We start from the raw sequence: 27342 nt of genomic DNA on the forward strand, positions 1-27342 counted from the left end.
TTCAGATTACTCATTTAATAAAGAAATAAAATAATTTGAGAACTTGTTTTGAATCATCCCTCTATTGTGCTTTTAGTTTTGATTTGTAAAGTTGCTCTGATTATTTGAAATACAGTTGATCTGTCAAATAATGTCTTGAGAATTTAGATTTATTTTATTTTTATACGAATTTATCTTATAAATATGTACAGTTTGTATAAATAATTTAATTGGATTTAAAAAAAAATTCTTATCAAGCAGTGGCAAGCTTTTGGAGCCAGTAGCTCCTTCTTCAAGCAGAAGGGCAAGGAAGAGGGATGCAGGAAAAGTACTGAAAAGATATTGGAAAAGGGGTAGGCATCGAAAAAGTCACCCAGAACTACAGGTCAGGGAAGACTTACCGGATGGAAAGAAATGGAAAGATTGATTGTCGGGACTGCGCCCGACGAGATTTGAAAACCTGAGAGCTTAAAGGTGGTAGACAGGGTAAATCACAGGTCAGAAATTACTGCTTAAACATTGTGCACGAGTTAATATGAGTGAAAAACTAAGTGCATTGCACATAACAGAGGTGGGAGGGTGTGGCGAAAAATACACAAGGTAAGAAAATGAAAGATCTAGAAAACTAAAATGGAGTAAAAAAAGGAGTAGTTACTGTGATGAAAAGCTGAGACGAAAGAAATTAATGTACATTAAGGCTAGGTCCCACCTGCGAAGTTCTGAGAAGCTGGTGTATGGAGGAAGAATCCAGATGGCGTGTGTGTGAAACAGGCACCGAGGTCACAACAGTCATGTTTTAGAGCATGCTCTGCAACAGGATATTGTGTGTTGCCAGTATACACCATCTGCCTCTGGCCATTCATCCTAACTGATAATTTGGTGGTAGTCATGCTGATGTAAAAATTCCGAACAGTTTTTACATAATGAGATTTTCACTCTGCAGCAGAGTGTGCAACGATATGAAACTTCCTGGCAAATTAAAACTGTGTGCTGGACCGAGATTCGAATTCGGGACCTTTGCCTTTTGCGGGCAAGTGCTCTACTGACTGAGTACCCAAGCACAACTCATGACCCGTCCTCACAGATTTAATTCTGCCAGTACCTCAATTTTACATAACAGCTGGTATACAATGTGTCATTTTACAAGTGGTTCTTGGATTGGTCTCATTCACAACAGTAAGAGTATGGTGTATTTCTTACCCATAAAATGAAGTGATGGAGAAATAGCATCTGTGTTGCAGTGAGGAATCAGGAATTCTACAATAAGAGTTCCACTATAATATCATTTGAGTATTTCATTTGAGCATGAGTACAACGCAAAACTTATTCAGTAGCTATGTTAATTTTTGTTGGTAACTTTTTACATCACAAGATTTTCATTAAGTTACTATATCTTTTAAAATTTGTGGAAGATGTCCAGAATCATCCACAAATGCTTTTATTTTATCATCGTAAAGGTTTTGAGGCCACTGTTCCTATCTTCATGTAGCTACTTTGTTTCTTATGTAATGACAGTATACATGGTGTGTTGTCTTGTCTTGTGCTGTGTCAGAAATATTTGTTTTTTAATTTAAAGTTTGCAGATTTTTGAACGATAAATTGAAAAACTGTTGTGTATGCTATGTATGTGATGTTAAACCATGTCTCATTAACTTCTTCATTTTTCTGATAATTAACATCATGTCACATGTGTACCATAGACTTGAGTCAATCTAAGCCATCCAGTCAGAAGTGGCACCATCTGTTTTGATACTTCTCCCACAGCACAGCAGCAGATAACATGTTACTGAAGACATGCACTGTATGTATGTATATCAAGTATATGATGAGTGAGCGGATTAAAGACAAAAAGACCCACTGTAGTTTAATAACAAAATTCGGCAAATGCTGAGGAAGTAGAGATTGTTGCATTCTCAGTAGAAGATCTTGCTGAGAACGTGAAAAAATTCTGGTACTATGTAAAATGCTAAGTGGGTTGAAGCCTTCTATCTGGTTACTTATTGAACAGTCATATAAAGCAGTAGAAGACAGAAAAAGAGCTAAAGAAATACATTTAGGGGGATCGTACAGACATTCCACCGTTTGACTTGCCACACAGACTCCCTTATGGAGGAAATAATAATAGGTATCCTTGAAGTAGAGAAGCAACTGAAAGAATTGAAACATATAAGTTTCCAGGTGCAGATAGAATCCCAATTCAGTTATAGTGGGTATTCTGCAGCATTGACCTTTTACTCACCTTTCATTTATTGTGAATCTTTCACTCAGTGCAAACTCACAAGATAACTGGAAATAAAGTGACTCATGTGTATAAGAAGGTAAAAGAACTGACCTGCACAATTACAGACCAAAATCCTTAACATTGGTTTGCTGCATAATTTGGAGCATATTCTGAGTTTGAATATAATAAATTTCGTTGAGACAGAAAACCTTCTGTTCACAAAATAACATCGCTCATGTGAAACTCAGCTTGCCTTTTACTTATATAATGCCCCGAATCATGTATGAAGGGCAGCAGATAGATTCCATATTCCTAGATTTTTGGAAAGCATTGACATAGTGCCCCATTACAGATAGTTAAAATAGGTTCAAGCATACAGAGTACAATCCCAGATATGTGCATGGCTCAAAGTCTTCTTAAGTAAAAGAATCCAGTACACTGTCCTCAACAGCAAGTGTTCATCAGAGGCAAGGGTATCATCAGGGGTGCCCCAGGGAATTGTGATATGTTCACTTTTTTTCTTTGTGTTCATAAGTGATCTGGCAGACAGAATGAGCAGCAATCTGTGGCTGTTTGCTGATCACACTGTGGTGTATGGGAAGGTGGCAGTTGTTATAAGATTGTATACCTGGGCCAGTGAAACTTGGTCACTTGACAGCACGCGTGTAGTTGGTTATACTGCAATTGTGAGGTTGCAATTGCTGCCACAGCATATGCCCACAACTCCGAAGTACGTTTTGTAGGTGTAAGCTACAATCAATGTTTATACGTAAGTGCAACAGAGTAGGTACGTTTTTCTAACAATGGAGAGAACGGCGACGGAGACTAAGCATTTGAGAGTATATGAAGCTTGTAAATAAAAACACCCAAAATTTATGACAGTATCTGTGAAAAGTCGTTCCGAATTGTTACCGTAATGGCTGCATGTAAAACGTTGTATAATAATGTAAACCTAAACATACCAAAGAACACATTATCCACACTCATAGAGAGAAATGAAGCAATACACGCTTAGCATATCCGATTGCAGAGAGAAAGAATTAATTCTGTATACATTTACATTCACCAATTTACGATGTGAATGGCGCAATTCCATGCAGATCCCCTTCACTATCATCAGAAACGGCACCAAAGCTGTTGTCTTCGTCGTCGTCGTCGTCGTCGTCATCATCATCATCATCATCATCATCATCATCGTCATTGTCGTCATCATCATTAAGAGAAATCATTAATTGTTCATTTTCATTTACAATGTCATCTATAGCCTTTACTTCTCTTATGAGTTTAGCAACATGGTCTACTTTTTTCCTCCATGAGGTAGCATCTACAGTAGTAAGACCTTCATGTACCAGTCTTTCCACTTCTGTTATAATAAAAGTCTTGTTGTTACTTCTAAACTTCTAATGTACACCTTGACTTCACTTGAAGCCGGTAACATGGCATCGATGCCGGAACCGGCTTTTGTTCGGTGCTGTTATTGTTCAGAAGATGCAGCGCCCGCGTTCCTCACCTGTTTGTCAGTTATATTGCCAACTTTATGGCACTTGGGGTGTGACCTTGAAGTGTCACGTTTCAGTGGCCCGGGTTTAGAAGGACACAAGATGACTTAGACAGAATTTCTGCATGGTGTGATAAATGGCAGCTAGCTCTAAATGAAGAACAGTGTAAGTTAATGCAGGTGAGTAGGAAAAAAATCCCATATAGTTTGAATACAGCGTTAATAGTATGCTGCTTGACACAGCCACAATGATTAAATATCTGGGTGTAATGTTGCAAAGCAATATGAAATGGAATATGCATATTAGGATGGCAATAGGCAAAGCGAATTGCTGACCATTTGTGAGTTGTTGGTGTCCCCACCAGGTTGGATAAAATTTGTAGGTGGGCTGCTAGATTTGTTACTGGTAAGTTTGATCAACACATGAGTACTATGAAGATGCATTGTGAACTGTAATGGCAATTCCTGGAGGGAAGACAATTTTCTTTTTGTGAAACGCTATTGGAAAAATTTAGGGATCTGGCATTTGAAGCTGACTGTAGAATGGTTCTAGTGCTGCAAATCTACATTTCGTCCAAAGACCACAAAGATAAGATGAGAGAGATTAGAGCTTGTACAGAGGCATACAGGCAGTTTTTTTTTCTCTTGCTCTGTCTATGAATGGAACAGGAAGGGAAATGACTAGTAGTGGTACTAAATACCCGTTGCCATACTGTGGCTTGTGGAATATGTATGTAGATGTATACATCTGTGCATGAGCATAGTTGGGAACCAATTATCATAATATAACGTTTCAAAAGCATTTGTGGCTGTTTGCAGTCTTCTCCAGTAATCTCTAATTGAGTAACAGCCATGGAGTTTACTGAGATCTTATAATTTATAACTGATCATTATTGTATCAGCCGTACTCCTGAAGTTCTTTTGTGCAATGCTTAATTAAACTCTATAAATTTTTATACAATTATAACACAGTATGTTTGAAATGGCAGTGTAAGCCCATGTTTTCAATCATACTGATGGTTTTTATGCTGATGCTATTGTGAAAATTTTCAAGAACCAACTGTAAGTATTGTGTCTAGGAATATACAAAAAATTCCTACATGTCGCTTCCATTGGAATTGTAAAGACAAGATTAGACTTTCTTCGCACATTTTTGTCTTTGAAAAATTTGTTGTTACATAATATTATTGTAGACTGCACTTCATATTATTGTCAGTTAATTTGAACCCCACACTCCCTCATTGTAACTGCATTAATGTTATGGAATAAGTACTCTGATACTTATTTCACATTATTATGACTGTATAGGATATTTCTATAGTAGCATCTTTGAAAATAGTTCAAGACTCAAACTTAAGAGACTTTGAAACATTGGGTGATCAACCAAATGGGGAATATTGTAAAATATTCAGGAAAGGCATAACCTTTGCAAAACAGATCCTAAATTTTAAGACGTCTTATAAAACATTAACGACAGTCCTATGGTCATAATATGTCCGTATTACAAAAATGCTTGTGATTCAGTAAGGAAGGCATACACTTTTGTGGTATAGTAGAGTAATTTAAAGTGGACTAGAACACAAGAGATTTGACCAAACAAACAGTGACAAACCTCATTAAACCTTAAATTCCTAGACTAAGTGTCTAGATATTTTGATATTAAAACTGGAGTGAGACAAGGCAGTGGACTTTCTTCCACATTGTACATTCTTGTACTGGAAGAGCAAATCACAACTTGAGAAAATAAAGTGAAAGGCATAACCTTGGGCAGATTCATTTGTATTGCTTGCCCATGACAGTTTTCCTTCACCCCTAATGTTTCTGGCTATGTCTCACCATATTCATTGGGCTTCACTTTATTTGTCTGTTGAACAAAAATTTTTGGACTTTTGGTCATTGTATGCAGAAAGTGTTAACAAAATATATGCCTTAATTGCACATGCTACTCCCACTCTTCTGCCACACAGCTGTCAATGCAGAACTATTTGGCATTTGCAAATGGTATGGATTTCTCTAAAGTACTCTGCTTTGTATGGAACAAAATTTTTTTAACGCCTAAAATTAAATGATAGGGTTTGGGTTATTTTGTTCTTTTTAAAGGGTATTTAACTATTGCTACCTTTTCTTCTTAATTTGTACTGTCAACTTTTCTATATTAATTATGTTTTCATTTATTACTGGTTTATTGTAATTGATTATGAAAAATGTACCTGTGTTTTAACTGAAATGAGATGGGCTTCCCAGGTGTTGAGAGTGTGAGAGGTGCTTGTAATTAACAGAATGAATCTTTCACATTGCAGCTAAATGTGCACTCTTTTGAAACTTTCTGGCAAATGAAAACTGTGCGCAACTATCCCAGCATCTGCCAGGAAATTTCAAAAAGGGGTGCTTTATACTGCAGTGTTGTTAATCCTGGAAACAATCCCCCATACTGTTGCTAACCCATTTCTCCACAATATCCTTTGTTGTGGGACTGTGAGATCCACAAGATATGCAAGAGGATTTTTGTGAATTTTCAAAACAGAACACACTCAGCTGTAAGGTGAAATATTAATTCAGGAGGAAATAATTCACAAACTGTTTCTAAGCCGCTTATCCATTGTACCCTTTCTCCTGCAATTACTAGTTCAGCAAGGTGTGCAGGAAATCTTCTAAGGAGCGTGTGAAGTGGATGAGACTGGACGATTGAAATTCTTTAGAAGTGCCCACCCAGTCACAGTGTTGAAGACTCATTATGGAGCCAAGCTACACATTAACAGGGGGAAATAGCTGATTCAATGCCAGACTACAAATACAAAAAATCTGGAATTTAATCTCGTCAGACCAAGGATATTATCTGTATTCTATTGCATCATCCACCTTTGGGGATGATTTCTTAATGTGAAAAATGTTGACATGCTCCGTGGGTCGGAGCATGTGTTAAACGGCAGAACCTTCAGTAAGTGGCTGGGTAAATCAGTTCAGAGGTCAAGGAAAGACAAGGGGTGTACTACCTGCAAAAGGACTGTCCCTAATAAATCACTGAGGTGTTCGAACCTAGCTTCAGGAAACAATCCCCTAGGCTGCGTGACTAAACAATTTCTACACAGTATCCCTAGTTCCAGGACTCCTAGCCCTGTGAGGTATGCAGGAGGTCATCTGTAAAGTTTGGAAGACAGAAGAGAGGCACTAGTGGAAATAAATCTGTAACTACAGATCACCAGTCATGCCTGGATAGCTTAGTTGGTAGAGCATGTGTCCATGAAATTTGAGGGTTCTGGGTTTGAGTGTGGGATTGGCAGATAGACTTAATGTGCTGCGAAGTTTCAGATTAGCACACACACTCTGCTGCTCAGTGAAAATTCATTCTGCTATAATCTGCTTGTGCAGATGAACATGAATTGGCCTAGGTCACTACCTTGGGGGGGGGGGGGGGGGAGACTGCTGCTTCTTCAGCTGTTATTAAAAATGGAAGTCACACTATTGGAAGTATTTTTTTTTTCTGTTAGGTCCTATTGAGGAGGAAGTCAGCTCAAGTCCAGCGGCTGGTGACTGCGAGAGCGACACAGAGGAGACTGGCAGTGGCAGCCCCCACCCCCGTGAGGTGGCAGCAGAAGAGGAGAGCCTGAACACGCCACGGACTTCCCACTCCGTGGATGAAGAGTCGACCCCAGCCCCAGGAGAGGTGCCGCTAAAGCAGAGGCTTCGCAGTGCGCGGAATCGCATCTCAGATGGCTCATTGCCCACTCCGTCTACCCCCTCTGCGCACGGAAATCTTAGCTTGAGATTGGCTGCTGAGAGTCCTGAAAATGGTAAGTAGGGAAGACCATTTTCTGTTTATCAGAGCCATGTTGCCACACAAACATGGACAGTGCTGCAATACTATTGAACAAGGAGATGCAGTATGTAAAGTGACTGGATTTACTTTCAGGAGAGGGATTTAAATCGTAATCCAGACATCCAGATTTAGGTTTCCTGAAGTTTCTCTGAATTATGTATGGCTAACAACTTATTCATTCCTATGAAAAATTCCTCAGCTGATTTTGTGTTCTATCCTACTCCAATCCAAGTTTGTAGTTTGTCACTAGTTTCTCATGATTAAAGGGTTAGTTAGTTACAAGTTCCATAGATCATTTGAGTGATTCTTCTTTCGAAATGATGTGGAATGAGTCAGTTTACAGTATATGTATACATGCTTAGTGTTAACATTAATGAACACATTATTTTATTTATCCTACTCACGCAGCCACGCTTGAAAACACAATATCACATTTGTGTCAGAGAAAAAAAAAACTGCAGATAGACACTTCTTACATCATTACAGAGATTTCATTTCAAAGGTTTATTAGGCTTATCAGACATCTGAAGGACTGGCATAAGGTACTGCAAGTGTGTGTTCACATGAGTTTGTTATTCAAGTAAGACACGGATTTAATCTCCAACCCATCAAAGGGAGAGCTTGTCACAAACTAACTCATCTCGTGTCTTCTGACTAGTGATACATTTAGGAGAACAAGGTTATTAAAGGTTTTAGACAGGAGTAAAAGCAGCAGTGTGTGATAAGAACCAAGATGAGCACTTAATGTTTGCATACAAGTTGAGGAACCATACCAAATTATAGCATTTTATCTCTGTCTATTCCCATTTTTATGGCAATTCAGAGTCCGGAAGTTTTGTTGTTTTAAATATGTTTCTTTTTATTAGGTTGCTTTATTGTCTGTCTGTATGGTACAAATTTTGCAGTTGATTTTTTTAAACTAACTTTCTGAGAACTGGATGACAATGGAATAATAGAATCATCTTCCTCAGATTGGGAGCTCCTCGTGACGCTTTTCCGCATGTGCAACTTAAGTTTTGGGTTGTTTTGAAATCTGTTTTATGCAAAACGTAAGACAGATTTCAAGAAAACCCAAATGCAACCATAACTCACTTTCTTTTCTTCTGATGTATGGCAGAAGGTGCTTTGTGTTTGTGTACCACTGCCATTTCCCCCTTTTTTTACTGTTACAGTTGTGAATGGGTCACGGGAAAAACAATCTCTGGTAAGCCTCCATGTGAGCTCAGATCTCTTAGGAGGAAGCAATATATTGGTTGGATTCAGGTGGAGAGAAACTGCAATAAACCTCAAATTTACCCCATGTCTCTGTTATAATCTCAGCAAAATGTTTGAAATTGATTGAAAAATTCACACACGCAAGACTAAAAGGCAGAAAATAATTATTTGGATAAAAATCAGTTTTTAATGTACCATGTTTTTAAATTGGACTGGAAAGTGGAAAATAATTTCTCCTACCTTCAGATAGTTTCCTAAACCCGTACAGGTAGTCTTGAAAATCCGTGATTATGAATTTTTGATAACTACGAAAATATTTGTAAGATTCATAACGGAAAATGTGGGACGCATGCAGTACATTATTGATATGTGAATAATTCACCTTGTTACTATTATCTGTTGCAAGCACTCCATATTTTACGTGATAAATTTTACAAGTATTTTCATTGTTAAAAGTACAAAATCACACATTTTCAGGACTATATGTGTGGGGTTCAGAATCTGTATGAGTCTAGGAGAAATTATTTTATACTTCTAGTCTGTGTAAAAAATGTGGTATATTAAAAATTGATTTTCATTTAAATGATTACTAACATTATGATGGTACAAAATTACACTTGCTGTTATTTTGAAAATAAATTACATTCTTTTTGGCACCCAAACATTGTGAAATTTAGACATTGTATACTGTATGGTATAAGGATTGTAAAACAAAATACCTTATCCCATTATGTAAAACCAAGGTATGAGATTTTTTTCTGCAATTCTTATATTATAAAGACAACTTCTAATTGTACATTGTTTGAATGCTAAATTAAAAAATATTAGCTCATTTTTAAAATATTAGCAAACATGTTATCACAATATTAAAAATGACCAAACTTCCAAACTCTGAAGTGCCATAAAATGAAAATGGCAGGAGATAAAAAGTCAAAATTTGTCATGGTTACTTATTTGCATAGGAAGAACAAATAAACCAAGTTTCATCCAAATACGAGGTAGTAGGTTAGAAAGTGTTTTCTTCCTATGTGAGTTGACATGTAATGACCAAGTTGTCATTTCTGAAATTATTGAGAGTATAGGATACTACTGGTGGCAAATTGTAGCATGTGGTATGATCGATCTCCCTCAGGAGACACCGCCTTAATGAAACACTATCGGTGTGGGCGAGGGGGTTTGTGTGATTCAATGAAGTGGAGGGCTATATCGGCGGTAGTGTAACTACCTCCTTCCCCAATCTGAGCTCATGTTCTGTCTCTAAAGGCCACGTTGCCGACGAGATGTTAAAAACTAATCTCCTCCTCCTCCCTCTAGCAACAAACAAAGGAAGCTCTAAAATGAAATATTCCTTGCTTCTTGTCGAGCCTTCAAGGTGGATGTTATATTTAATTTTTATTGTACCTGCTCCAAATTACAAAGTAATTGTTATCTGTACACTGATTGAAACAAATACAAGATAGTCAATGATGAAATGTTGACATCATTTCGTAATTAGAGTAGATAATGTTTTTCTTCCACCAATGACAGCTGCAAAGGAGAAGAGTGAAGTCTTTCCAGGGTTAAGCACAGTTCTACGGAGATACTGCTTTGCAGGACTTCCACATAAAGAAGATAATTAATGGCGACTGAGTTACCTTAAAGATAAATTACACACAATATGTTGGGTGGCAGATTTCAAGGTGAATTTCAAGGTGTTTTGGGAAGGGCAGATCATGCTCTGAACAAATGTTTAATCTGAAATTACACACAATATGTCGGGTGGCAGATTTCAAGGTGTTTTGGGAAGGGCAGATCATGCTCTGAACAAATGTTTAATCTGAAATTACACACAATATGTCGGGTGGCAGATTTCAAGGTGTTTTGGGAAGGGCAGATCATGCTCTGAACAAATGTTTAGTCTGAAGACAATCATTTGCCACAAATTACTTAATTATTTGAAAGCATTTAAGTGACTTTTAAAGCGCGATAGTCATGATTCAGCTGTGGGCGAGTGATCTAAAGAATAGATTGGCAATTTGTTAACTCAGGTTCAGTTCCTGCACGTACCAAATTATTTTTTCCATTTTGTTTTACTCCTACCAGTGTTAAACTATGATATAAAATTAAAATTTATTTGGACTATTCAATTTATGTACATAAAATTAGTAGATTGAATTCAGTTACGATAAGTATCATTATAAGTCAAAAGGCTACAGGCCACAGTGTTGTAGTACATTGTAATAATTTTGCAAGAGCCACCACTGCCTGTTACAATCCAACTTGCAGTACCTCTCAGTAATGTTCACCTACACAGGCAAAACTGATCAGCTTCACAGATCAAGATTATAGGATTCCAGTCTTTCAAACAATTTAGAGATTTTTACATGAAATAATATCAACAATCTAAATTCAATGCATTTATAAATCTGGAATATAAACCACCAAGCAGACAGCAGAAAACACTTCCATAAAATCAATCATGGAAAAAAATGCATTCAAATTGTCTTACTGTTACTTTAATAGCACTTCTATTCAACTTATAGTATTCTGTATTGTCATTAATTGTTACATTCAGCAACTGTCCGAAAAATTATTGCTGTATAGTTTGGATTACTTTGTAGTCAAACAAAACTGAATGTTTCATTAATTGGCAGGTTAGATATTCTTGAACAACACTTGGTTAAATTACAGTAGTAAAGGTACGGGATCATAGTCTAGGTAACAATGATTGAAGTTAACTGCAAGATCAAGGTCTTAGAATTTTACATGAATAGCTTTTTTACAATGATTGAAGTTAACTGCAAGTTCAAGGTCTTAGAATTTTACATGAATAGCTTTCTTATCCACTTTTCTCAGTGATATTCACTTAGTGTACCTTATGAAAATTCTAAGCTAAACTGTTGTGAACAGCATACAGGTTGTTATTGATGTTGAGAGGATGGTGTCGACATCTGTGACAACATTTGTTCCAGTCATTATCAGAAACTTTGGTTAATAGCAGGTAAATTTGGTGCAGGCTTTTGAGCTTAATTCATCTGCCCACTTACGTTGCCCCCACTGTGTCCCATAAAATATGACTTGGCCTCACGCTGATCAACTTCTTATCGTGCTCAAGCTACACACATCTACTTTATATTGTGGCTAGTACTGGAGTTTTGAGCATTCACTCTGACATAACTAAGTAATACCGAGAGGAGTTGCTACCATCACAGTATACTGTCTGACAAAAATAAAAATACGTAACTTTCCCTAATATTTCTTAATTGTCATGACCCAGTGTAATAATAATTTACATAAAATTACAAAGATTGTTAAATATTGTGTTACAAAATATTTACCAAATATCGAAAACATGTTTTATTCACAGATAAAATTTTGATGTTATAGAGAAATAAAATAGCTTGGTACAAGGTTATTTGCTGCTTAAGAAAATGCTGGAAAAAAAAGTGATGTTGCATGTGCCCATTTCATTGATCTACCCTGAAAAGGACATACTCAGTGAAATGACCAAAAAAATGTGTAGTGCTCTCCAGGTCCTAATTATACTCGTATGTCTCTGATTGTGTAAACATATTTACAAATCATCAAATTATTTTTAATAAAGGTAAAAAGTTAAGTATAACTTAGATACTGTATAGTAACAACATTATGAAACATTGGAAATGTTCTTCAGCCTATATAAGTGTAACATACTGTAATAAGAACATATAGTCTGCCAATGCTGGGGTGACAACAGTAGAAATCATGTGCTTTTGAGGTGAAGAACTTGTTTAGACATGTTCAGAGTGCATTTTCATCCTGAAGGGAAGTTCCTTGATGCTTGTTCAATAGAGAGCGGAAAAATTTGAAAATCTGAGGGTGCAAGATTAGGTGAAATAAGGTGGGTAAGGAATGACTTCCCAACCCAGTTCCTGCATTATGTTTTTTGTCAGTCTAGCAGAATGCCGGCTGGCATCGTCATGAAGTAGCATTACTTGTCACAGTCTTGCTGGTCGTTGTTCTTGGATTACATCTGCAAGACATTTCCATTGTTGACAATATATGTCAACAATGATGATTACACCTTGGGGAAGCAATTCATGGTGCACTGCACCATAGCTGTTCCACCAGATGTATAACATTATCTTTTGTGGATGCATGCAGATCTTTGTTTGGGCTCAACCATTCCTTTCTTTCCTTTTGTTAGCATAAAGACACTATTTCCCATCACCAGTAACAACACAATTTAGGAATGGTCAAAATTGTTCATAAGCCAGTTGCTGATGAGCAAGCTTAGATGCACATACGGCCATCTGATGGTTTTTGTGATTTTGGCTTAGAGCATGCGGTACCCGTACACCCAATTTTTGAGCATTCCGCATTGCATGCAAATGTCACACGATGGTGGAATGATCACAGTTAATCATATTTGCCTGTTCTCAAGTACACTTATGTGTTGTATCATTGTGAATAAATGCATTTAAACTATCTTCATTAAACCCCGAAGGTCTTTCTGAACCTTGGGAGTCACTAATGTCAAAGCAATCCTCCTAAAAACGGGAGAAAGATTTTCTTGCCATGCTCCATCCAATGGCATTATCCTGATACATGGCAAAAATGTTTCTGGCTGTCTCTGCTGCTGTCACCACGCTATTGAACTCAAACAGCAGAATATGTCAGAAATGTTCAGATTTCTCCACTTGGCACTCAATTTTCTAGTGTCCACAGCCCCATTCACTATCTCCAAATGATGAAATGTTAGTATGTAAACTCAAATAACAACAATGAACTACAAATAAAAAATGGTAATTGATAAATAAACCCATAGTGGCTAGAATACCAAAATGCAAAACAAAAACGCTACAAACTTATGCACCAACCTAATAACTTCTGACTACAGTGTGACAGTCAAAGTTACTTTGAAATTTTTTATGCAGTAGTTAAACTGCAAGGCGAATATACTTGTTTCAACTCACAAAAAACATATTTGTAATCACAGAAAGGGATCCAAAATAAATAATAATTATTTTTTTGAAAAACAAATTTGCACTCAGTAAACGTCTGCATAGTGACACTTTTGTGTGTACATGAGCCAGTCACATCTCAATCCAGTCATTGCATTGTTGCCGCTTCCACTTTGGCATGTCTGATCTTATTGTTCATGCAGATCCATTGCTCGAATGTCTTTCCACATTTGACGCATTCGAGTCCCTTATACTTACACCTCCTTTTCTTCCAATGACACCGTCTTGTTTTTAAAATTAATGCTGTGGTTTATTCTACACTGTCCATATTTTCTGCAAAGCAGATACGTATAAGTTGTACAACCAGTCTAATTGCACCGAAAACCATTTCACACACAAATTCTGTTAGTAATATCCTATAGTTAAAACATTTCTTGTATTGTATGTTACAGTGAAAATATTTTCATAAATTTACTTTATCTTTGTTTGGGTTTGTAGATGGATTAGAACATTGCTCCTGTTTGAAGAATAACTTCTACTCAATTAGAAGAAAAAGAAAAAAAAATGCAGTTGACTATGTAGTCAAAATAACTGATTAATCATCAACAAAAGTAAAGAATTTTTGAAAATAGAATGTATTTCGACAGATACAAAATCTAGTTGCCAAGCGGTGGCAGGAGAACACATGTATAAAGGTATTTAAATTCACAAGCTTCAGAGCTAGTGGCTCATCCTTCTGGCTGAAGGGTTGAAGACGGGTGAAGAAAAAGAACTGGTGAAGTTTAGGAAATGGGGAGAGTTTGGAAAAGGTGCCCAGAACCCAGGTTCAGGGGAGGCTTATCGGATGGCATGTGAAGGAAAGCATCATCACATTTATATATATTATCCTAACATGTATCATTAATCTAATCAGTTCTTTGTTGATGTAGTTTTAAATCCGCAATAGCACATATGCCAAATTATCTGCCAGAAGTTGGATACAAAAGACGGTCAGCATATGGAGCATGCTGATAATTCTCAAAGGGCCATGATATCTAAATGTAAACTTGGAAATCTTGTTAACTTCACCTAATTTCTCATGGGTTTATGTAAAGGCAAGATTGTGGTAACATGTTCATACCTTTTCGTCCTTCCACACATTTTCCCGCATTTGCTTTTTCTTTATTGCAATGCAGGACTATGCTGCGGTCCTGGCCAGTAATATTTTTGCTGATCTGAAACCAGTAGGCCCACACATTAGGGAATTAATTATACCTTCAAATTCCTCAACATACCTGCCCCACGTCCTGTGATTATGGTGGAAATATGTGTGACAAAATCTTCCTAGCTTGCAAATTTTCCCCCAACAGGGTTCACGGCTGTATGGTAAGATGAGGTGTGAATCACAATAGTCCCTTTATTAAACATTCGTCCAGCCCACATTTTCGACTTAAATTGTGCCCCATTATCAGTAAGAATAGCTTTTGGTTTTCCAATATGCACCAAAGAATCATTGGTCAGTTTGCTAAAGGGTATAGAGTACAGTTTTATAAACTTCGAAAGTGTCTCAACTGCGTGAAGTGGACCTGAGGTGTATGGACACTTGCAGTGCAGGGTTGTGGTGGCAGGTCATGGTGAGGGAGGCTGTTGGTAGCTTAGACAATCAGCATCAAAAGCCAAGACATTTCAATGCTACTCACTCAACTACACTTGTAGCGTCTTGGAGGAGGCAGTGACCACATCCCCTCGCAGCATGTGGCGAGGACTTTATGCAGCGGCATGCACCCCAGTTAGCATGACATGGGCATTTGCAAATGGAGCCAGTGGTATGGAAGACTGTTGGCTTTCCGAAAGAGGTGCCAGCCTCAGGTGGTGGGTGTTCACTTACAAGTAACAATATGTGACACCTAGGCGCCCCAGCACAGAATCATGCTGACTGTATTGCTCTGGTGGTGGTAAGCTGCCCTCCAGCGCAGGGATCAGGTCACTGTGGAAGTGGGCCAGGAGGCAGCCTGTTGGTAGAGAGGCATCAAGTCTATGGATGATGGTCATCTGGCGAAGCCCTCTCATCCCCATGGGCACTGTAGTCATCCTTCTTCTGAAATTAATGTTATTTACACTGCCTTGCAGCCCACAAATATGCGGCCCAGTGGTGTGAAAATGGCTTTGCTCATCCTGCAAGAGCTCCATTTTACCATTGTGTTGCAATATTGTGGTGCTTGGCCTAGTGTGCTTTGTGATGTATAAACAGCCCTGTTGCTGCAGCCAGCATGCTGACACTTTAGTGCCTGCTGGCTATCTTTTAACTGCTGTGGCTGAACTGCTAGTTTCTGCAGTAACACCCAGAAAATAGTGGCAGTGCTGCATTACCTCCCTCTTCTGGAAGATCTGGTTACAGCCCTAGACTGTTTTGCAACATAACTTAGCATGCTTGGATTGCAGTGTGCAATATTTACAATTTTGTCTTCTGAAGTACTAGGGGGTTTGAAGCACAAGATTCAGGTGCTGTTAGTTTACTTTACAGGTGTAGCATTCTACCCCATGTGTAAATAAGCTTCATTATCATCGTAAGTCTTCTGTTACAACTAGTAGACTAAATTTTCTGCTCTCACTTGCAACAGGCAGGCAGATCCTAATAACATTTTTCAACACAACTTACTACTGCTACCATTACCTTTGAATCTCCCTACATGTTGCTTAATCTTAACCATGGGCAGCTTGCCCTGTGCACTAGTGCTTTGCAATGTTTTGAATACTAGGGATACATTCCTTAACACTGCTCATTTTAAATATCCCTGCACACAACAATGTTGACTCTCTTTATTTCCATTTCCTGACAATCATACAGGATTGGGGATCCAGTCCACTGGGATCTGCACTACTAGGGAAGGAGTAAGGGAGGAAGGTGTCACTTGGATGGGCGGCTCTCTGCGTCAGATAGATGAAGGTTGCACAAAACAGAGTGAGAGCTACTAAGGTACTGGATATTCTGATGTCCAAGGTCATGACCATACAACATTGTTTCTCCCTATATTGCATCACATTATGTAGCATCTGCTCTGCTGAAATATACTGTTCTTGGGTCTCTATGAGCTGGTGCAAGGAGAGGATTAGGTCTTGCCCAAGGTATTACTAGGAAAGGTCAAATTTTGTGCTGAGAACACTCCCATCAGTTCCTCTGATCAGTATAGCTGTGGCTGTGTTATGTTCAATGTGGTGACTCCTGTATCAGTGGCTGACAGCTGGAATGTTGGTCCCATTGTGTCACAAGCTGTTCCATTAATCAATAATCAACTAGGGTACAGTTCCAGTCTCTTCCCTCCTGAGAACCTACCCTGCGCGTAGCAATTCACCACCACCTCTGAGATGTTGTACACAGAATAGTTAGAGTGCGTCAATATTAGTAAGATTTCTTATAATCTGACCTGTCCAAATTTCACATTCAAATTTCATGCATTTTTTCGGTGCTTGCGTGGAAGGTTGTGTATATCTGCAGAACCCTTCACAAATTTCCTATAATTATTGGACAATCCTAAAAACTATAATAACTCATTGCTCATTTTAGCAACTGGAAAATCTTCAGCTTTTTGTACCAACCCCGGGTCTGTCCTTACTCCTTCTTTTCTAAATGTATCCTAAGTACTGTACTTCCTACTAGGCAAAAGACACTTCTCTGTACTTAATGTAAGATGTGTGCCACATAATCTTTTAAAATCCACTCTTATCTGCAGTATAGGCTCACTCATATCGCTCCCTCATATTTCTTGAGAACACAGTTATATCATCGAGGTACACCAAACATTGACAAGGTATCAGTCTTTTCATCACCTTGTCCAGCAGTCAGTGAAATGTTGCTCGTACATTCTCCAGTCCAAATTATGTCCCTGGTATTGATAACGACTTCAGGGGACTGAAAGTGCTGTCTTCCTCCAGTCCATTGGAAACGTTTTTAACTGATAGTATGTGCTCCTTAAATCTGTGCTAGAGAAGTACCAGCAATGCCCCGAGTTATTGATGGTCTCCATGATATTGGGAATGGGGTATCCGTCGGTTACCATCTTACTATTAAGGTGTCGGTAGTCACAGCAGAATCTATATTTCCCAGAACTGTCTGCTGACTTTTTGGGTGTGACCACAGCAGCTGCCCCCACATGGACTAGTGTTCTCCTCTATTATTTAATCAGCTAGCTCGGGGTTAATGAAATCCTCCATAATTGGTGTTAAATGCTGAGGTACACAATACAGTTTCTGATATACTGGTACTGGCAGCAGCACCGGCATCTCGTATCCTATTGGAATTTGGTGCTGTGTTATGGATGATACCAGTAATGGACTCCAAGGATAAAATAAATTGTCAAACTCTACTATACCCTGTGTCACCTAGCATGGCGCTTCCGTGCATAGAGACGGAGCGGAAAAAAAGTGTGAGGAGATGAGAACTGCGCATGCGCGGTAGCAGAGAGCGGGCAAATAAAGTCCAGTTGCAGAACTGCATTGCTGTGGACAACAGTGAGGCTTATTTGCCTATTTACATTGTGTTATATGTTCAAATCTATGAGGGGAATAATAAGTATTAAAACCGATTTCGATCAGTCACCACGAGAGAAATATTAATTCATGACCTGATGATGTTGCGTCCACTGCTCCATAGATTTACTCAGCGTGACGTCGGGAAGAGAGAACAACTGACAAAGCTTTGTGAAAACGTGAAGTACAATTTTTCTCAAAATGACAATTGTCTAATGACAAAGTAATTGAAACTGCTTGCAATAATTACCATTTATTGCAATTTGAACTGCATTATAAGTAAAAATTTAATACACAACAAAATTAACTTCAGGCACAAACTGAAATCATTATATTTGCTTGACAACTGCTTCTGCTCAATGGTGTGTGTGTGTGTGTGTGTTTGACTATAGTTAAGTGTAATCACTGCGTGCAAAAAAGAATTAGTGGTAGAAAAGATTATTGTAAAAATGGTCAGTAAGTTGTCATATTTTTCGTTGTTAATGGACATTAAGAGTGTAAACTAACACATTCGATATTACAGTGAGAGACCGCATTTATAATCCATTGAACAAGCAAACGATCAACTACTGTCTACAAATAACTCCAGGGAATCAGACCAATAACATCAAAAACCACCAATATCTCAGCAAGTAACAGTTACTGTCATTTTTGGGTCTTATCCAGTTTGTGCCTGGAAAATGACAGAGGTTTACAACGTGGTGGGAGAAGCTTAACTTTTCCTCGGGCAATATGTTGAACATTATAGTATACATAATTAAAAGGATACAAAGTCCTAATCAAAAAGGCTAGGAAGTTCCCATGATTATGTACGCAAATGATTCGTTGCCAGCATATTTTTTTTAAAATCATGAGTCTTTAAAACTAAGAAATATTATTTTTTTGTTCCAAAATCTGCATCATAATACCATCATCACTTCTATTTTGAGTCTGTTCCCGAACAATCTGACTGTAAATTTGTGATGATAATTCAAGGCTTGTGTCCATCATCACTTCCCTGAAAATTCTTCTTTCTGAAGCTTTTCAGCATGCCACACGGACTGTGCCCACACTACAAGTGGGATGTTGTCTGTTACCTCATTGTGCATTGCCTCATGTTCAAGTGATTCACTGCATGTTATCTTGAATGTTTTGTTTTTTTCTTCCACATAGCCTTGAAGTACTTTGCCCAAATTCATTCCATGGGGCTACAATGACAGTGACACATGGGTAAATGCAAAACTGTCTAATCCCATTCACGTGCAAGGAAGTCAAGTTTGTACGTTCTGTCATGTGACTTGTATAAATTAACAAGCTGCAGGAGATGGGCAAGAGTCTGTTTTATATGGTGCTTAATATTTTTATTTTTAAGCCGGGGAAAAATATCAGCTTTTCTTATGTTTGTACTTGATGTTTCCTCTATAACAGTTGAATTATAACTGGCAATGACTGACTTTGAAGCAAGGTATGACAAGAATTGTGAATCACTTCACAGAACTAACACCGTTCATTGCCGAATGGTAATCTACTGTTTTTCTTACACATAAATACAAGTTTATTCTCAGGAAGAAAACCAGAAGAAGAGTCAGCATGCAGAATAATTATCTGAGAACCTATCCCTATGAGAACTTTAAAACCACCAGTACCATCACTCATTTTCCAGCAGCTCTTCTTGGAATGATTCTAATTAACCCTTGTTTTCTCAAGGTAATACACTTTTGAACTACCTCCTCCTCTTGTATTGTCAGTCTTTATATGGGATGTAGTTTGTGCTGCACCTAAGTAGCTTCTGTGAACTAAAAACTCTCTTCATAACATATCTGGAACCAACATCTTTTAAAATTCTTTACCGTGATGAAGCACTTACCATCGAAGCTTTGCATAACTGTAACACGTTTTTGTTATGTCGGGCATTCATCATTAACACGGAGCACTTTAAAGCATTGTTTTCAAAACCATCCATTCGTGTTACAGGTTCCTTGCGATTTCGATGCTTTCCAGGTGACACGAAACCAACTGTTTCTACGATTCTTACAGATCTGGCACTTTCGTTTGCATTTCTCTTTACAGTTCTCCTGCTGGCACCACATTGTTCTGGAGTCTGTTCTTGTGTTTTCCAGTGTCAAGAGTAGGAGACCTGCTTTTAAATTCATCTTTGAAAAAGTTACAAATGCGGTAAATAATCCCCCTCGCCTGTTTGCGAAGCACTTCACATTTAATGCTGTCACCTGACTTTTCTTTTAACCACACTTAAACGTTTACAAGATATACATTGACAGCTATACTACTGCAAGGAAAAAAAAGGAAAAAAAAATTGATAGGGAATGAATAATTTGGTTGTCACGAAGTACGGCAACAGTGCAGCCTGTAGGAACGAGATTCTCACTCTCTAGCTGTAACTCTCTGCTAGCCACTCGGACAGAGAAGGAATATTATTGGCTGCTAGTGGAGGGGATGCGCAGAACGGCTGAAAATTTGGCTGCCTTCTTACATGATGCAAACTTTAGCTATCCACACTGTCTTGTCCTTCCAGATTCTCTGCCTTCGTACATAGTTCAGTTTTAATGGTGGCCTGCATCTGATCATGATCCACATCCAAAATGCTCCAGTCCTCCTCCTCCAGGATGTCCAAATTTGCATTGGCACCTATCGGTCGGTCTCTCTGGTAGTTTTCTACCATTTTACTGTTCTCTCTCTCTCTCCTGTACTTGTACAATTCTACTTCTTTCAGAATAACATGATGTATCCAGTCATTGTTATTGTCTAGTGACTGTATTATATACCAGATATCGACAAGTAACTCAGGTTCTACACTCACCCAGAGTGACTTCCCAGTGCCCTCTGGCACAATATAGTGTGAATCAAGCTTTAATGTTTTTGTACACAGTTTAATTGATTCATCCATTAGGTTATACAAACCTTGTGACAGTACTATGCTGGTGACAGTGCCTGTAGCTGGAACATCGTCCCTCTAAGTTCTACCATATGTTACTGAAGGTCAGTTTTGGCGTGATGTTTTGATAGAAAGTCCAACCCCAGAATCATACAGTAACCTTTGGTTACGAGCGGCTCTACCTCCACATATTATTTAAATTGAACTGTTTCTTCCTGGCAATTAATAATGCTGACTCTAATGACTTCATGTCATTGTCTCCTACTCCATACAACCTGTAGCATGGTGGCCTTAACTGCTTCCGATCTACAAGGTCCTGACTTGCCTCTGATACTTACGCCCCTGTGTCCAATAAAAAATTAGTTCCCTGCCTCTCACAGTTCCTATTATACTACTTTCTTACTCTGTGTATTGATGGTAGGCAACGAAAACCTCTTTACTCCATCTGTCTGTGAAACCCTCGTAATTCCTGTAACCAGTAATTCCACTATCAAAAAGAGATTCAAAGTGCATGGATTTTTGTAGCCTGTTCAATAACTAGGCTTCTACTATATAGTGACACATGTAGCAATATTATCTGTATCACTTTAAATTATTTTTTAAGAAACCGTTTTAGCTTTTCCTGTAAAATGTAACAAAATGAAGTTACGAGGTTTTCATTGCCTACCATTGGTATGTATCTGTTGCATTACTGCTCAATGGACTTGGGATTCCCTTTTGCTTTTAAATCTTGCCCACTTTCCCCTTGCATTTTCTCACCATTAGTCCAGTTGGAGTGTCCACTCGCATCATTCTTACCGCGTTGAGGCTGCTTACATTGCCTGTGAACATGGCCTGATCACCCACATCTACAGTAACACTTCACATTAGTGGAAAGCACTCCTCACTTGTCATTCAGCTCTGTTGCTATATCCGTTTCATCAAACTCTGTAGCCAATGTGACAACAATGCACAGATCTTTTGGGGTACCCAAGCAAACCTCTCTAGACATATTAGGCAATGCACCCTTTACTAAGATGTCAAGTGCCCTGTGTTTTTGGCTCCCGACCATCCATAATATTGTTACTTGCAACAGTTGATCATCTGACCAACCTCTCACCTTTGCCAATAATTCCAGGTCATCCAAAAAAAGAAATTACATGTTCAACTGCCAGACCAAACAAAGGAGTAATTAGGCTGGTGGCAGCTATATCTGCCTGATCAGACTGTCCAACTAATGCTGACAGCTCATCCGGAATTGCAATTCGCCCTAGTAACTCTGTTTTTGGGGTGCACTCAGCCTCGTGATGCCAATTGAGGAGCTACTCGACCGAATAGTAGCGTCTCTGGTCAAAGAAAACCATCATAACGACCAGGAGAGCGGTGTGTTGACCACACGTCCCTCCTATCCACATCCTCAGCTGAGGATAATAGGGCGGTCAGATGGTCCCGAAGGGCCACTTGTGGCCTGAAGATGGATTGCTAGTAACTCTGTGTTGTACACTCTCAACTGTGCCACTTCATTAAGTAAAAACTGCTTTGCGTTCTGCTGGAAAAGACCCTGTGTCCCATACTTGTCATTGTGGAACGTTTGTCCCCAATTCTCATAAGGTTCTACACAGTATAAATTTACACTAATGCGCACACTTACTGTTACCACACCACAATTTATACTTTATGCCCCATCGTCAGCCATCTTAATTCAGTACACTGCCTAGCAGTATGGTCACAATGGCAGCACTTAAAGCATTCTACTGATACTGACTCTGCACAAGGTGCTTGTTGCCGCTTTTTGTAAGTTTCAGTAGCTGTATGGTTTAAACGAACACAGAATTTCATTGCAGCTACTGCTCAATTAGCTTTATCTCCATTGTTTGGTATGTGAAATGTAAAGAGAGTCTACAAAATAGAGCATTACTACCAATCTACTGATATGAGAGTGCTACCACCTGTGACATTATACATAAAATCATGCTCTTTTCAAATATTCATCGTACAGGTAGGAATCTGTCGTGGAAACTACATAACAAAATCAGTCTCAGTCTTTGTTGATCAGCCCTCATACTACCAATATACCACTTACAGTTCTCAGGATGTTTCTTCCACGATTCGTAAATGATATCTGATTCTGAGTGTTGTTTGCAAAATAATGTAATTCTCAGAACCAATATCTGCAAAAAACCTTTCACTGTTACTCTCGTGTTGGCATTGTAGGATTTTGATGCCTTCACAGTTTACTCTAAGATAAATATAAAAATACCTTTTTTTTAAACATTTACCTAATGACACACTGTGATAATAATTTTGATAATATTATAGAGGTGCTTACATATCGTGTCACAAAATACTATTGAGCACGGAAAATGTATTTTGTTATACTCACAAGTAAAATTTCAAAGTTATAGAAAAACTAATTGTTTTGCTTTTATGATTATATCATCCATAAGAAATATAGTTTTAAAAATTGATGCATGGAATTAAGCACATCAGTTCTGTCATGTCTGGCAATGTGAAAAATGTCACGTTGCACCATAGTTCAAGGTCCACGTTAAGCTGCAGTTCCCCCTTTACTTGGCTGGGCAAGTCAGTTGAAAGGTCACGTGAAGACAAGGGCATACCACATCAAAAGGACCAAGCCTAGTAAAGCTTTCCAATAGTCACATCAGCTGTCAGGTTGAAGACAGTTTTACTTTACAAATATATAGCAGGCATACACATTCAGAACAGAATTTCTGTTGTTAAAATGTGAAACAGATTGCATTTGCTTGCCAGTTATGAAAATTCTACACATTTGTGTAGGTTGAAATTAAAGCAGTGTTTTGTTGTTCTCTGTGTGGCGTGTCTACTATTGTTATTTTTCCAATTTTTAATGCAAGATTTTGTTTTCTTTTTTTCCAGAAGCCCCATCACCAGCAACAAAGGAACAGAGGAAGAAAGAGAGCCTGCTGGAAGAACAAAATGCTGCAGCTATCCAAAGCATAATAACAGCAAACATCGAGAAAACTGCCGATGACAGATCCAAGACTGATCTTGAGAAGGAAGCTAATATTAACGCAGACACACAACTTACTGGCATCCATTCTACAGAGATCAGAGACACTAAAAGTGCCGAATCTCGGCCACTTGTCAATTCTCACTCAGCGAATGCAGAAGCAGAAAGTAGTGTCAGAGATGCAAGTGTAAATCCTGGGCAGGATTATGTGACAGAAATATCTGTGCCAGATAACAGTATTGCCTCAGAGACTGCTGCAAACAGTAGTTCACAACAACATGTGAATTACTCAGGAAGTAAAGATACTATTTCTGGAGATATCCCCAGTGAATGTCAAGGACCCCCTGGTGGAGTTGTGAGGGCAGTCACAAGCCACTGCAATGAGGGCAGTGCTGCAGTCGACAGTGGTGCCATGTTTGGCTCGGCAGCATCAGTCACTGTACCAGTTTCAATACAGCCATCGTGCATTTGGGAGGTAAGAACGGTTTAAATTGTGTAGTTATTATTTAATTTGTTTTTGGGTGATGGACTTTGTGTAAAGCATCCTAAATGCTGTCATACAATAAGCTGTGGCTAAGCCGTGAAACTGTTTTTCTGTCTCAAAAAATGATGACTTACTTGAGATTTTAAAAAGGAAAAAACATAAAAGAAAAGTTTTTAGATATGAACAACAACTTTTGAATATGCATGTGCTTGTTCCTTCACACAGGGTTGCCAGTGACCAATCAGTTGTTTTTCAGATGAAAGTTATTCACTTGGTTTTTAATGAATAATGAAAAACTTCAAAGTACATGTGATTTTTAATGTGTGTTAAGATCTGATGGTAATGAAATGAAATGATTTTATGGCATTATTGGCCAGAAGACCCTATCTGGGGTCGGTCGACCACCTGGTGCAGTTCTTTCTACTCTATGTTACTTTGGCAATTTGTGCATCGATGGTGGTGATATGAAATTATTAGAACAACACAAACACTGATTTCCTGAGTGTAGAAAATGTCCAATCCAGCCAGGGATTTCACCTGTGACTATGAAACCACAATCCAGAGGCAGAGGTGAACACAGTTTTCTAGCCCTGCAGAAAATTCACATACATAATCAATTATGGCCAGTTTTCCCTTGATTGGTTCATTCATTTCAGCTCAGATGCGGAGTTTGCGAGTATAGGCATGTTTTGTGTGTGTGTGTGTGTGTGTGTGTGTGTTTCCGTGATGGAAGGAATTTTGATTTTTGGCAGATTTTGGAATGCAGTGAACTATATGCATTTGCATTCGTGCAGTGTTTGGGATTGCATGATCATGTTGGAAATAAACATTTTGAATTTCGAGTGGATGGTATCTCACTTTTGGATTAAATATAATGTTGAGCAAAACAATGACAGATTCAGTGGTAACTGTCACAGAAGCAATGTTGTTGTCTCCTAAAAAAATTGAGCCATTGAAGCTGAAAATGTCAGTTGCACGTCACATCACAACATGCTCCAAATGAGGAGAATTTACTCAAATTTTATGAGGATTCTCATTGCCTCAGTAGGGGAAAACTCAGTTTATTTATTTCCCGCCCAAATGGAAAAACAGCCTTGTTACTTGTAATTGTATTTTCATTTTATTCAAGCAGCACTTGCATTAGGATCACAAAATCCTCTTGTTTCCTATAACCTTCTACATTGAACTGTTTAGCAACACATATCTTATGTGGCTGAAATTTTAAATTCTTGCTCCAAACTGTGCACTGTGATTCGCGACTTAACCTTAATTCTCGTGTTTGATCTTGTGTACATTCCCTCTAGCTCCAAATCAGCACTTGCCTTTACCTCTCAATGCTTTACAGAGTTCTGAAAGTCCTATTAGGACTGCATAAGTTTTTGTTTGCAGCACTTCGTGTTATTCGGACTGGGCGACTTTTTGTTTGCAATACTATGTGTTATTCAGACTGAGTGACTTTTAGTTTGCAATTCTTCCTGTTATTTGCGGACAGTTACTCCACCTGAGAAGCATATTTTAGTTGGGAATGAACTCTCAACGCCCAGGCTTGAAATGAACTTAAGGAACCTGCTGAGTTTCCATCACCAACTCACAATTTGGCACATATGCATCATACATAAACATGCATAGCTGTACTGTCCACTGATCCATTTCCACTCAAATGGCTGTGTATATATATATAGAGCCCAATGATCATTCACTTTCCCATCCTAACTACCTGACATATATTTCAAGAAGTTCAGTTCCTGTTTACTCACATTATATTACTGCAAGAAAAGAAATCATGTGAGGAAGACCCAGAGGTAACTAGAATTCCTTTGTTGCAGATCTATGGGTGGGTGGTGTGTAGGGATAGCTCCCGGTAGACATCGCTACTGCAGTCTGCTTTGAACCTGTTGACTGTCATCTGTGTTGGACTGTTGTGCAATTTGGAGTGATTATCTTAACTAACTGTTTCAAATGTGACGTGATTTTTATTTCACAACGTCTGTTTCTTGAAAGTGCGTTACTTTCGTGGACAAAGGAAGGGGGGGGGGGGACAATATACTGAGTCATGTTTTGGATCTTATTTACTGATTTCAATGCAAAGTAGAACTTTTTCAACTCCCTCACAATCTTATGCTTCAAGTTAATAATATCCACAATGTCAAAGCATCTACTTTGAAACATGATGTATGATTGCTGTTGAATCCTGTTGATATTACTTTCCATTGACGACAGTTGGAGGGTTTATCATATACTTTAGGTTGTTATACAATGACACAGCATGGAGGCATATGATAGTAAGCATCAAAATGACTGTAACTAAGTTTATGAAGCAGAGTGTGTTTCTAGTATGAGTTTTCTCAGTGCACTAACTGTGTTACAAAGTATTGCCATTGAACATTACTTCTAGAACAACAAAGAAATTATTAGTTTCATATACACTCCTGGAAATGGAAAAAAGAACACATTGACACCGGTGTGTCAGACCCACCATACTTGCTCCGGACACTGCGAGAGGGCTGTACAAGCAATGATCACACGCACGGCACAGCGGACACACCAGGAACCGCGGTGTTGGCCGTCGAATGGCGCTAGCTGCACAGCATTTGTGCACCGCCGCCGTCAGTGTCAGCCAGTTTGCCGTGGCATACGGAGCTCCATCGCAGTCTTTAACACTGGTAGCATGCCGCGACAGCGTGGACGTGAACCGTATGTGCAGTTGACGGACTTTGAGCGAGGGCGTATAGTGGGCATGCGGGAGGCCGGGTGGACGTACCACCGAATTGCTCAACACGTGGGGCGTGAGGTCTCCACAGTACATCGATGTTGTCGCCAGTGGTCGGCGGAAGGTGCACGTGCCCGTCGACCTGGG

At 38.7% G+C, this 27342-nt stretch overlaps 1 protein-coding gene across 1 annotated transcript in view; it reads left to right on the forward strand.

Annotated features, from left to right (window-relative positions):
- LOC126234963 (uncharacterized) overlaps window positions 1-27342 on the forward strand; it is a 255253-nt gene that overhangs the window by 59737 nt on the left and 168174 nt on the right. The window contains exons 8-9 of the mRNA XM_049943734.1: window positions 7187-7489; window positions 23908-24476. Of these exons, the coding sequence (XP_049799691.1) occupies window positions 7187-7489; window positions 23908-24476 (872 nt within the window). The remainder of the gene's footprint in view (window positions 1-7186; window positions 7490-23907; window positions 24477-27342) is intronic.

The sequence above is a fragment of the Schistocerca nitens genome, chromosome 1 (genome assembly GCF_023898315.1).
Source record: "Schistocerca nitens isolate TAMUIC-IGC-003100 chromosome 1, iqSchNite1.1, whole genome shotgun sequence".
Taxonomy (NCBI): domain Eukaryota; kingdom Metazoa; phylum Arthropoda; class Insecta; order Orthoptera; family Acrididae; genus Schistocerca; species Schistocerca nitens.